This window comes from Elephas maximus, chromosome 6 (assembly GCF_024166365.1).
Source record: "Elephas maximus indicus isolate mEleMax1 chromosome 6, mEleMax1 primary haplotype, whole genome shotgun sequence".
Classification (NCBI taxonomy): domain Eukaryota; kingdom Metazoa; phylum Chordata; class Mammalia; order Proboscidea; family Elephantidae; genus Elephas; species Elephas maximus.
In genome coordinates this window covers 63,431,093-63,445,302 of record NC_064824.1, presented here as the reverse complement: position 1 = coordinate 63,445,302, position 14,210 = coordinate 63,431,093, and the positions used below count along the sequence as shown (strand labels likewise).

Below are 14,210 nucleotides of genomic sequence, written 5' to 3'. Positions count from 1 at the left end.
GAAGTAACTGCACTGAAATGTATGTAGAACATTAGGAGATAGTAAAAAAAGTGGCTTTCCTCATCGCTTATGCCAAACAAATAGCTCTCTCTCCAAAATTATTTAAAACCTAACAATATAAAAATATGTTTTCACCAGTGTATTTAAGTCCAAAATCAATAGGTGTATGCAACATAATCTTCTCTGATAACTTTGGAAGAATCTATTAACATCGATTGTCTTTTCTAACATCTGCATGATTGCATATGTAAAAATAATTTAAAGTTTAAATTAAAAAAGCTTTAATGTTCTTAATGTACACTTGCATCACCCAAATAAAATATTTTTAGAATTAGCTGTATTCAAATAGCATCTATACTAACAATTTGAGGCCACTATTATTATTAAAAGTCAACTTCTATATAAGCAATGACTATTTGGCAATGGATTTGGGGCCAAGACAGAGTATAAATTATTAAACAGCTCTTAATTAAAAAGATGATTAAAAAATGAAGTGATTCCTGGTATTTTAAAGAAACATTTCTGTACCTGTAATAGTGACTTAGATTCCAGTAAAATCAGTTGCCGTCAAGTTAGCTCCAACTCATGATGATCCCGTGTATGTCAAGTAGAACTGTGCTCCATAGGGTTTTCAATAACTGATTTTTTTTTTAATAACTTTTATTAAGCTTCAAGTGAACGTTTACAAATCCAATCAGTCTGTCACATATAAGTTTACATACATCTCACTCCCTACTCCCAATTGCTCTTCCCCTCTTGAGTCAGCCCTTTCAGTCTCTCCTTTCTTGACAATTTTGCCGGCTTCCCTCTCTCTCTATCCTCCCATCCCCTCTCCAGACAAGAGTTGCCAACACAATCTCAAGTGTCCACCTGATATAATTAGCTCACTCTTCATCAACGTCACTCTCCCATCCGCTGACCAGTCCCTTTCATGTCTGATGAGTTGTCTTCGGGGATGGTTCCTGTCCTGTGCCAACAGAAGGTCTGGGGAGCATGGCCGCCGGGATTCCTCTAGTCGCGGTCAGACCATTTAGTCTGGTCTTTTTATGAGAATTTGGGGTCTGTATCCCACTGATCTCCTGCTCCCTCAGGGGTTCTCTGCTGTGCTCCCTGTCAGGGCAGTCATCGATTGTGGCCGGGCACCAACTAGTTCTTCTGGTCTCAGGATGGTGTAGGTCTCTGGTTCATGTGGCCCTTTCTGTCTCTTGGGCTCTTAGTTGTCGTGTGGCCTTGGTGTTCTTCATTTTTCTTTGCTCCAGGTGGGTTGAGACCAATTGATGCATCTTAGATGGCCGCTTGTTAGCATTTAAGACCCCAGACACCACATTTCAAAGTGGGATGCAGAATGATTTCATAATAGAATTATTTTGCCAATTGACTTAGAAGTCCCCGCAAACCATGTTCCCCAGACCCCCGCCCTTGCTCCGCTGACCTTTGAAGCATTCATTTTATCCTGGAAACTTCTTTGCTTTTGGTCCAGTCCATTTGAGCTGACCTTCCATGTATTGAGTGTTGTCTTTCCCTTCACCTAAAGCAGTTCTTATCTACTGATTAATCAATAAAAAAAACCTCCCCCACCCCCCTCGTAACCACAAAAGTATGTGTTCTTCTCAGGTTTACTATTTCTCAAGATCTTATAATAGTGGTCTTATACAATATTTGTCCTTTTGCCTCTGACTAATTTCGCTCAGCATAATGCCTTCCAGGTTCCTCCACGTTATGAAATGTTTCAGAGATTCGTCTCTTGTTCTTTATCGATGCATAGTATTCCATTGTGTGACTATACCACAATTTATTTACCCATTCATCCGTTGATGGACACCTAGGTTGCTTCCAACTTTTTGCTATTGTAAACAGAGCTGCAATAAACATGGGTGTGCATATATCTGTTTGTATGAAGGCTCTTGTATCTCTAGGGTATATTCCCAGGAGTGGGATTTCTGGGTTGTGTGGTAGTTCTATTTCTAACTGTTTAAGATAACGCCAGATAGATTTCCAAAGTGGTTGTACCATTTGACATTCCCACCAGCAGTGTATGAGAGTTCCAATCTCTCCGCAGCCTCTCCAACATTTATTATTTTGTGTTTTTTGGATTAATGCCAGCCTTGCTGGTGTGAGATGGAATCTCATCGTAGTTTAAATCTGCATTTCTCTAATGACTAATGATCGAGAGCATTTTCTCATGTATCTGTTGGCTGCCTGAATATCTTCTTTAGTGAAATGTGTGTTCATATCCTTTGCCCACTTCTTGTTTGGGTTGTCTTTTTGTGGTTGAGTTTTGACAGAATCATGTAGATTTTAGAGATCAGGCGCTGGTCGGAGATGTCATAGCTGAAAATTCTTTCCCAATCTGTAGGTGGTCTTTTTACTCTTTTGGAGAAGTCTTTAGATGAGCATAGGTGTTTGATTTTTAGGAGCTCCCAGTTATCGGGTTTCTCTTCATCATTTTTGGTAATGTTTTGTGTTCTGTTTATACCTTGTATTAGGTCTCCTAGGGTTGTCCCAATTTTTTCTTCCATGATCTTTATCGTTTTAGTCTTTATGTTTAGGTCTTTGATCCACTTGGAGTTAGTTTTTCTGCATGGTGTGAGGTATGGGTCCTGTTTCATTTTTTTGCAAATGGATATCCAGTTATGCCAGCACCATTTGTTAAAAAGGCTATCTTTTCCCCAATTAATTGACAGTGGTCCTTTGTCAAATATCAGCTGCTCATACGTGGATGGATCTATGTCTGGGTTCTCAATTCTGTTCCATTGGTCTATGTGCCTGTTGTTGTACCAGTACCAGGCTGTTTTGACTACTGTGGCTGTATAATAGGTTCTGAAGTCAGGTAAAGTGAGGCCTCCCACTTTCTTCTTCTTTTTCAGTATTGCTTTGCTTATCCGGGGCTTCTTTCCCTTCCATATGAAATTGGTTATTTGTTTTTCTATCCCCTTAAAATATGACATTGGAATTTGGATGGGAAGTGCGTTAAATGTATAGATGGCTTTTGGTAGAATAGACATTTTTACTATGTTAAGTCTTCCTATCCATGAGCAAGGTATGTTTTTCCACTTAAGTACGTCCTTTTGAATTTCTTGTAGTAGAGCTTTGTAGTTTTCTTTGTATAGGTCTTTTACATCCTTGGTAAGATTTATTCCTAAGTATCTTATCTTCTTGGGGGCTACTGTGAATGGTATTGATTTGGTTGTTTCCTCTTCGGTGTTCTTTTTGTTGATGTAGAGGAATCCAAGTGATTTTTGTATGTTTATTTTATAACCTGAGACTCTGCCAAACTCTTCTATTAGTTTCAGTAGTTTTCTGGAGGATTCCTTAGGGTTTTCTGTGTATATAATCATGTCATCTGCAAATAGTGATAACTTTACTTCTTCCTTGCCAATCCGGATACCTTTTATTTCTTTGTCTAGCCTAATTGCCCTGGCTAGGACTTCTAGCACGATGTTGAATAAGAGCGGTGATAAAGGGCATCCTTGTCTGGTTCCCGTTCTCAAGGGAAATGCTTTCAGGTTCTCTCCATTTAGAGTGATGTTGGCTGTTGGCTTTGCATAGATGCCCTTTATTATGTTGAGGAATTTTCCTTCAATTCCTATTTTGGTAAAAGTTTTTATCATAAATGGGTGTTGGACTTTGTCAAATGCCTTTTCTGCATCAATTGATAAGATCATGTGGTTTTTGTCTTTTGTTTTATTTATGTGATGGATTACATTAATGGTTTTTCTGATATTAAACCAGCCTTGCATACCTGGTATAAATCCCACTTGATCAGGGTGAATTATTTTTTTGATGTGTTGTTGGATTCTATTGGCTAGAATTTTGTTGAGGATTTTTGCATCAATGTTCATGAGGGATATAGGTCTATAATTTTCTTTTTTTGTAATGTCTTTACCTGGTTTTGGTATCAGAGAGATGGTGGCTTCATAGAATGAGTTGGGTAGTATTCCGTCATTTTCTATGCTTTGAAATGCCTTCAGTAGTAGTGGTGTTAACTCTTCTCTGAAAGTTTGGTAGAACTCTGCAATGAAGCCGTCCGGGCCAGGGCTTTTTTTTTGTTGGGAGTTTTTTGATTACCGTTTCAATCTCTTTTTTTGTTATGGGTCTATTTAGTTGTTCTACTTCTGAATGTGTTAGTTTACGTAGGTAGTGTTTTTCCAGGAATTCATCCATTTCTCCTAGGTTTGCAAATTTGTTAGAGTACAATTTTTCATAATAATCTGAAATGATTCTTTTAATTTCATTTGGTTCTGTTGTGATGTGGTCCTTCTCGTTTCTTATTCGGGTTATTTGTTTCCTTTCCTGTATTTCTTTAGTCAGTCTAGCCAATGGTTTATCAATTTTGTTAATTTTTTCAAAGAACCAGCTTTTGGCTTTGTTAATTCTTTCAATTGTTTTTCTGTTCTCTAATTCATTTAGTTCAGCTCTAATTTTTATCATTTGTTTTCTTCTGGTGCCTGATGGGTTCTTTTGTTGCTCACTTTCTATTTGTTCAAGTTGTAGGGACAGTTCTCTGATTTTGGCTCTTTCTTCTTTTTGTATGTGTGCATTTATCGATATAAATTGGCCTCTGAGCACTGCTTTTGCTGTGTCCCAGAGGTTTTGATAGGAAGTATTTTCATTCTCGTTGCTTTCTATGAATTTCCTTATTCCCTCCTTGATGTCTTCTATAACCCAGTCTTTTTTCAGGAGGGTATTGTTCATTTTCCAAGTATTTGATTTCTTTTCCCTAGTTTTTCTGTTATTGATCTCTAGTTTTATTGCCTTGTGGTCTGAGAAGATGCTTTGTAATATTTCGATGTTTTGGACTCTGCAAAGGTTTGTTTTATGACCTAATATGTGGTCTATTCTAGAGAATGTTCCATGTGCACTAGAAAAAAAAGTATATTTTGCAGCAGTTGGGTCGAGAGTTCTGTATAAGTCAATGAGGTCAAGTTGGTTGATTGTTGTAATTAGATCTTCCGTGTCTCTATTGAGCTTCTTACTGGATGTCCTGTCCTTCTCTGAAAGTGGTGTGTTGAAGTCTCCTACTATAATTGTGAAGGTATCTATCTCACTTTTCAATTCTGTTAAAATTTGATTTATGTATCTTGCAGCCCTGTCATTGGGTGCATAAATATTTAATATGGTTATGTCTTCCTGATTAATTGTCCCTTTTATCATTATATAGTGTCCTTCTTTATCCTTTGTGGTGGATTTAAGTCTAAAGTCTATTTTGTCAGAAATTAATATTGCTACTCCTCTTCTTTTTTGCTTATTGTTTGCTTGATATACTTTTTTCCATCCTTTGAGTTTTAGTTTGTTTGTGTCTCTAAGTCTAAGGTGTGTCTCTTGTAGGCAGCATATAGATGGATCGTGTTTCTTTATCCAGTCTGTGACTCTCTGTCTCTTTATTGGTGCATTTAGTCCATTTAATTACAGATAAATAAGTTTTTAGTGCTGTCATTTTGATGCCTTTTTATGTGTGTTGTTGACAATTTCATTTTTCCACATACTTTTTTGTGCTGAGGCGTTTTTCTTAGTAAATTGTGAGATCCTCATTTTCATAGTGTTTGACTTTATGTTAGTTGAGTCGTTACGTTTTTCTTGGCTTTTATCTTGAGTTATAGAGTTGTTATACCTTTTTGTGGTTACCTTATTATTTACCCCTATTTTTTTAAGTAAAAACCTAACTTGTATTTTTCTATATCGCCTTGTATCACTCTCCATATGGCAGTTCAATGCCTCCTGTATTTAGTCCCTCTTTTTGATTATTGTGATCTTTTACCTATTGACTTCCATGATTCCCTGTTATGTGTATTTTTTTTTTAATTAATCTTAATTTGTTTGTTTTTGTGATTTCCCTATTTGAGTTGATATCAGGACGTTCTGTTTTGTGACCTTGTGTTGTGCTGATATCTGATATTATTGGTTCTCTGACCAAACAATATCCTTTAGTATTTCTTGTAGCTTTGGTTTGGTTTTTGCAAATTCTCTAAACTTGTGTTTGTCTGTAAATATCTTAATTTCACCTTCATATTTCAGAGAGAGTTTTGCTGGATATATGATCCTTGGCTGGCAGTTTTTCTCCTTCAGTGTTCTGTATATGTCGTCCCATTCCCTTCTTGCCTGCATGGTTTCTGCTGAGTAGTCTGAACTTATTCTTATTGATTCTCCCTTGAAGGAAACTTTTCTTTTCTCCCTGGCTGCTTTTAAAATTTTCTGTTTATCTTTGGTTTTGGTGAGTTTGATGATAATATGTCTTGGTGTTTTTCTTTTTGGATCAATCTTAAATGGGGTTCGATGAGCGTCTTGGATAGATATCCTTTCGTCTTTCATGATGTCAGGGAAGTTTTCTGTCAGGAGTTCTTCAACTATTTTCTCTGTGTTTTCTGTCCCCCCTCCCTGTTCTGGGACTCCAATCATCCGCAGGTTATCCTTCTTGATAGAGTCCCACATAATTCTTAGGGTTTCTTCATTTTTTTTAATTCTTTTATCTGATTTTTTTTCGGCTGTGTTGGTGTTGATTCCGTGGTCCTCCAGATGTCCCAGTCTGCATTCTAATTACTTGAGTCTGCTCCTCTGACTTCCTATTGCGTTGTCTAATTCTGTAATTTTATTGTTAATCTTTTGGATTTCTACATGTTGTCTCTCTATGGATTCTTGCAACTTATTAATTTTTCCACTATGTTCTTGAATAATCCTTTTGAGTTCTTCAACAGTTTTATCGGTGTGTTCCTTGGCTTTTTCTGCAGTTATCCTAATTTCATTTGTGATATCTTTAAGCATTCTGTAAATTAGTTTTTTATATTCTGTATCTGATAATTCCAGGACTGTATCTTCATTTGGGAAAGATTTTGATTCTTTTGTTTGGGGGGTTGGAGAAGCTGTCATGGTCTGCTTCTTTAAGTGGTTTGATATGGATTGTTGTCTCCGAGCCATCACTAGGAAACTAGTTTTTCCAGAAAATCCGCTAAAAAAAATGCAGTCAGACCCCTATCAGAGTTCTCGCTCTGGCTCAGGCTATTCGGATGTTAATGAAGCCGCCTGGGGAGGGTGGGGGAGGGAACAGAGAGATAGGAGAGTAGCACCTCAGAATATAGCCAGAGTTGCTTGTCTTGCTTGGAATGACTATTATATCTGAGATTCCCGTGGGTGCGTCGCCTATGTGTGCTGGCTGTGTGGAGATTGCCCCCGGGGGGTCTGGCCCGCTGGAGTCACGGTCAGATCCTCCGCTTCCAGCCCCACGCCCAGCGTCAAGGCTCCCCTACTGGGACGGTGCACTCTCGACTCCAAAATCAGTCGCTGCCTCGCGGGGACTTCTCGTCCCTCCAGCCGTGTGGCCTTGCCGCCCCCGCGAACCAGGTGGGCCCCCTCCCGGGGTTAGTTCAGATGGGTAGAACAGCTCCCCGTGCTTGTGCCGTGACCGAGTGTCCCGGCTGGGACGCTGTTCTCCCCACTCCAATACCAGTCGCTGTCTCCCGGGGACTTCTCCTATCGGCTGCGTCCCACGCCGCCCGCGCGACCCGGCTGGGCCCCTTCCCGGGGTTAGTTCAGGGGGGTGGAGCAGCTCTCCGTGTTTATGCCGTACCTGCGTCCAGTCCAAATCCTGGCGGGATGGTTCCCTGGCTGGGACGCTGCTCTCCCCATTCCAAGACCAGTCACTGCCTCCTGGGGACTTCTACTGGCTGCGTCCCACGCCGCCCGCGGAACCGGCTGGTCTCCCTCCCGGGATTAGTTCAGGGGGGTGGAGCAGCTCTCTGTGCTTGTGCCGTACCTGACTGGTACGCTGGCTCCAGGCTCTGGAAACAATTGCTGCTTCCCCGTATTAGTTCGTTCTCCGTCTCTAAATCTGTGTTTGTTGTTCAGGGTTCGTAGATTGTTATGTATGTGATCGATTCACTTGTTTTTCTGTGTCTTTGTTGTAAGAGGGATCCGAGGTAGCGTCTGCCTAGTCCGCCATCTTGGCTCCGCCCCAATAACTGATTTTTTGAAAGTAGTTCACTAGGCCTTTCTTCCCAGGCACCTCTGGGTGGAGTAAATCCTTCAACCTTTCAGTTAGCTGTTGAGCATGTTAATTATTTATACCACTCAAGGACCCCATGATTTATATAAGAAGTAAAGATAATTTATACCTTGTAGTATTGCACTAAGGAGCCCTGGTGGCATAACAGGTGAGCCCTCAGCTGCTAACTGAAAGGCTGGCAGTTCGAACCAACCCAGCAGCTTTGTGGGAGAAAGACGTGACCATCTGCTACTGTAAAGATTACAGCCAAGAAAACCCTATGGAGCAGTTCTACTGTCGTATGGGGTCATTATGAGTCAGAATCAACTCAACAGCACCCAGCAACGACAACAATGGTATTGCACCTATTTTTTATGCCTCTCTGTGTCATCAGTACCAACCTCCCACACTGAATCTGGATTGCCCCGGTGACTTTGCTTTTATGAACTAAATAGGAGCAAACGTGACAAAAGTGGAAGCTTGACAGGTTCTTGGTATATAGGCTTCCTTTCTTGCTCCTTTGATTTCACCATGGCTACAAGTTTTTTGTTTTTTTTTTTTACAAGTGTAGGCTAGTGTACTGGAGGAGGAGACAAGTGTGGAACGGAGCTGCAGCAGCCCAGTCGTCTCATGTGAGGCCTCAGACATGTGAGAGAGCCCAGCCACGATCAGCAAAATCACCTAGCCTGCCATGGACTTGTGAGCAAAAATAGTATTTTTTATTATATGCTAAGAGATCTTGAGTGGTTTGATACACAGTATTAATGTTACAATAGATAACTTATTTTTACCTCAAATAGTACAACTTTATCTTCAGAAAATTCTTTGAGATTATTCCAATGCATGTTATCTCCTATTATGTAACTCAACTCATAGTGTATTTTGGTCTTTCATGATCTCTTATCTATTACCCTCATTCAGAACAAGTAAAAAAATTCAACGTTTACAGGTACAGATAACTGTTGCCCAGGCAGTTTTAAATATATATTTATCAATTATTATCCATTATAATCTGACAAAACAGTAAATTATTTCTTTGATTTTCCTTCTCTCTCTCTCCCTTCCTTCCTTAAGCTAAGAGGAATAGGTATAATTTGTCCTTTTTTTCTGTTAGGTATTCTAGAAGGCCACAGAGAAGTCAGACTGCAGCATTTCTTAGAGTTAAATAGGATCCTCAAAAATAAGAGCAATCTAATTGGAACCCTGATGGCATAGTGGTTAAGTGTTTGACTGTTAGCCAAAAGGTCAGCTGTTCAAATCCACCAGCCACTCCTTGGAAACCCTATGGAGCAGCATTAACTTTTCCTATAGGGTCGCTATGAATCAGAATTGACTCAATGGAAATGGGTTTGGTTTTTGGAATTATGTAAATTAAATCTTACCTTTTGAAAATTGCCTTTTTTTTCTATGAGCCCTATCATTATTGTGATTTTATTGCAATAAGAAGTGTTAAAGCAAAATGAGGCATTGTTTTGAATGTGGACCCATTTGAAACATAGGGCCCACAGTGCACTGCATGATGGTCTTGGTCTTAATCCTATTATGAAATTGCCTTTGTTTTGATATTGAAAAAGCAAAACAAATAAGCAAATGAGTAAACAGTTGTTAGATATATATGTGTGCATGTGTGTGTTACATAAATGAGAGCGAGATGGAACGACAGATGGCTCGACAAGAGAAGCCTAACGACCACATAGGCATTCCTTCACTCACCTTCTGTAAAACAGGCTTCAGGTTCCAGGGATTCTTCGGGTTCAGCCTCAGGTTGTTCTCCCTCAGCAGGAGCTCCTATATCAACTGTGCTGCCTTCAGATGAACTAGTTGCATTTAGCTTCTGTAAATCAGAAAATCAACCCCACAGAAACACTTTTAAAAATTTTCTTTAATCTATAATAGAAAAATTCATTAGGTGTGCCCCCATGTCTTCTGTATGCATTTCCTTGATCTGTAATTTAAGAATAAATGTAATGCCAATCCGCTTTGGTAGAGGTGGCGGGTCACAAGATTAGATACAGCAAAACAGTATATATATATATTTTTTTTTTCTTTGAATGTAGTGCTAACGACTTAAATAATTTTTTAAGCCCACGTATAGAGGTTCTGAAATAAAATCCTGCAGAAAACTTGCATAAGCTGCCAGAATCATATGATCCTCTGTGCTCTTACTTTTGTATGTTAGTTTGCAAATGGTAGAGCTCGTTTTATTCTAAAATTGTGACCCAACCAACGAAAGCTGCTCAAGTGTATTTTCATGTCAAATGCAGAAAAGATTTGATCAATGCACATAAACAGCAACAGTCTAAACTTATCCACTTTTCATTGACATGAAAACATGTACTACCAGTTGTTATTAAATATCTTCTGTAGTTTTCTAATTCCGGAAAGAGCAGCACATTGTTAGCTTTATAGCAAGAGCTGATAGTTTGCATTCTCTTTGGCCAATGCACTCCTTTGTTTCACTGTGCATTTGGAAACTACTTGTTACTTGGCACTCTTGCCTGTCCTGTTAGTACAGACAGAAATGAATCTTTGCCTGTTGTTTTGTTTTCCTTTAGCTTAAATCAAATATCACCAAAAGAAAAATGTAATAGAGAGAAACTTCCTTAAATCTTGAAATGCAATAAACTCTAGCCAGGTCAGATCATTCTTGGGATCAGAATAAATGAAGGGATCCCAGTCTTAAAATGCTGTAGAAATGATGCAGGGCCAGGTGTGAGTGCCACACAAAATCAGAGTAGTTTGGGCCACAGCATTCTTGGACCTGTTACAATGTTATTACCATTAATGCATAACATCGGGAAATGGCTGAGCTGAAAACAGCTATTGTATAGAGGGGATGAAGTAAGCACATGATTAAAATGCACATTAGAGTATGTTGAACTTCTATAAAATGGATGCTCTACTCACTAGGGGAATCATTCTACTCATATTTGGACTAGGGTTAGAAGCTTTTCTCTAGGAAGATGGTGCCTTTATTTTAGGGCAATAATCTATATAAAATATTTACTTGTAGCGGTGCTGATAAAGTAAAAATATTTTTCTGTGAAATATATGAGATTGAAAATGCTTTTACCTCATGTAATCTAACAATACCAATGATAGAAGCAAAAATATCAGATACGTCTGCCTTCACAGAACTAGTTTCAGGACTATTTTTTTTATTTTTCTAAAATAGTTAAAGACCATATAAGATGTTTGAAGATTGTTGATTTCTCTGTCTACACATTAGGTATATCATAATACTACACAGACAATCATAATATTTTTGTCATTAAAATTCGAATACATTTTATCCTAAAATGAAATATCAAAGTAAAAAGATTTATTACAAATATTCTAATTTTTTAGATGTTTTCTAATTTCCTGTTCTTTGTCTTTGGGTTAGACTCTTAGACAAGTATAGCTGTATTTATATGCATGTAACTGACTAAAAAATGACTAAATTATCCTCTTATTCCAATCCATCTAATTATCATGATGCTGTTATAGAGAACAAAAACAAAACACCAAACCCGTTGCCTTCGAGTTGATTCCGAATCATAGCAACCCTATAGGACAGAGTAGAACTGCCCCATTGGGTTTCCAGGGAGTGCCTGGTGGATTTGAACTGCCGACCTTTCGATTAGCAGCCATAGTTCTTAACCACTACACCACCACCTGAAAATACTAATCTTGCCATTTGCAGAATGTTGAAACAACAGATAATCAGAAAAACGGAAACTTCATCACTCTGATATAACCATAGACAGCCCACAATAGAAGATGAAAAACATTCCTTTTAGGAAAAAGGCTCACACTGCAAACAGAATGGGGAAGGAGCAGGGGGTGGGTCCAAGGGAAAAAAAATGAGGATCCATATTTAGGGTGGTCCACATACTCAGGCTGGGCCCTGGTTGCCACAGTGGTTGAAAGCTCAGCTGCTAACCAAAAGGTCGGCAGTTCAAATCCACCAGCTGCTCCTTGGAAACCCTATGGGGCAGTTCTACTCTGTCCTATAGGGTCACTATCAGTCGGAACCGGCTCAATGGCACCTAACAACATACACAGGCTGGCACTGGAGTATGTTTCAGCACCTAAATCAGTGCTAGGTGTGTTGTAGGTGCTCAATAAATACTGCTTAAATAATGAATGGATGAATGAATAAATTATTTAACGGAATGAAGGCAGTAACTAGTGACTTTGACAGTAATTGGGAGACGCCACTAGACAACATATTCCTGGGACTCTTGGTTCAAAACATTCAGAAGGTCCCAAAGGATCCCTGCAACACCAACTATGACTCCTACTTCCAGGTAGCTGGATTGCTAAGCATTTCATTGACTTTAAGAAGAACGGGGTCATGATGACCATTCCTTTCTTCACTATCTTTTGCAACAATCAAGCTTCCTTCCCCTCATCAAGCTTTTCAGACAAATCTGGACTCTAATTTTCCCCACCCATCTTCAACTCACAATATGCACCCTACATTGTTCAAAATTTTTATTGTGATTTGTTGTACATTTTTACTTTTGTTAAAACGTGGGTTTATATGTTCATTTATTGTTTCAGACATATTAATTTTAGTGTCCCTAACATGCTTGTAAAATCTTAGGAGGCAGGAATCACATATTTTAGGTCGTATGGATAATTCAACACTTAGAAGCACACTCTATATTTCCAATATGCTTTTCACGTAGCATTAAATCTTGATTAAATGAATGAATGACTAGGTAAGTAATCTGTTTTTAAGCAGATTGTTGAAATGTAACAATTTGCCAAATAATTTGATCCAAGTTTTAATGTCATCCAGACTTTGCCATACTTGAAAATGAGACTCATCTAAGAGTTTAAAAAATTTGTTTTTTAAGTCTTACCTACAGAAATTCTACTTATAAAAGAGACTTCTATATTTTCTCTTATTGAAATAATATTAAAAATAGGAAAATTAACATTGTTCCCTTTTATTTAGTACAAATAACTTAGTACTGATATAGAATTAATACATACTTTTTATCTTGAAGCCACATATTTATCCACTGAAAGGTCAGCTTATTAATTTTTCAAAAATTCAATATAGTGTATTTTGTTTGTCTAGAAGATGTGTATCCCTAGACTTGATTTTTTGATGCAAAGATCATGCTTTTGCCATCTTTGTATCCCTAGCTTTATCGCCAATGTTTGTATTTAATAAATGCCTGTTGGGTTTAATAAATTAACGAACAACCAATACAAGTTGTTGTTAGGTGCTGTCGAATGGATTCCGACTCATAGCAACCCTATGTACAACAGAACAAAAACACTGCCTGGTCCTTTGCCATCCTCACAATCGTTGTTATACTTCAGCCCATTGTTGTGGCCACTGTGTAAATCCATCTCCTTGGGGGTCTTGCTCTTTTTCCCTGACCCTCTACTTTACCAAGCATGAGTCCTTCTCCAGGGACTGGTCCCCCCAAATAACATTTCCAAAGTATATAAGATGAAATCTGCCATTATTGCTTCTAAGAAGCATTCTGGCTATACTTCTTTCAAGACAGATTTTTCATTCTCTTGGTAGTCCATGGTATATTCAATATTCTTCGCCAACACCAGAATTCAAAGGCATCAATTCTTCTGTCTTCCTTATTTATTGTCCAGCTTTCACATGCATATGAGGCAACTGAAAATACTATGACTTGGGTCAGGCACACCTAAGTCTTCAAGGTGACATCTTTGCTTTTTAACACTTTAAAGAGATCTTTTGCAGCAGATTTGCCCAATGCAATGCGTCCTTTGATTTCTTGACTGCTGCTTCTGTGGGTATCAATTGTAAATCAAAAGTAAAAAGAAGTCCTTGATAACTTCATTCTCGTCTCCGTTACCATGATGTTGCTTATTAATTCAGTTGTGAGGATTTTTGTTTTCTTTATGTTTGGGTGTAATCCGTCCTGAAGACTGTGGTCTTTGATCTTCATCCGTAAGTGCTTCAAGTCCTCTTTATTTTCAGCAAGGAAGGTTGTGTTATTTGCATATCAAAGGTTGTTAATGAGTCTTCCTCCAATCCTGATACCATGTTTTTCTTCATATAGTCTAGTTTCTCAGATTATTTGCTCAGCATAGAGACTGAATAAGTATGGTGAAATGATACAACCCTGACACACACCTTTTCTGACTTTAAACCACAAAGTATCCCCTTGTTGTGTTCAAAGGACTGCCTCTTGAACTATGTACAGGTTCCTTATGAATGCAATTAAGTGTTCTGGAATTCTCATTCTTCTTC

General features: G+C 38.5%; 1 protein-coding gene across 2 annotated transcripts in view; it reads right to left on the bottom strand.

The window, feature by feature from the left end:
* LOC126077737 (sodium channel protein type 2 subunit alpha) overlaps positions 1–14,210 on the bottom strand; it is a 96,466-nt gene that overhangs the window by 17,158 nt on the left and 65,098 nt on the right. For both annotated transcript variants that reach the window (XM_049887345.1, XM_049887344.1), the window contains exon 17: positions 9,689–9,809. In XM_049887345.1, the coding sequence (XP_049743302.1) occupies positions 9,689–9,809 (121 nt within the window). The remainder of the gene's footprint in view (positions 1–9,688; positions 9,810–14,210) is intronic.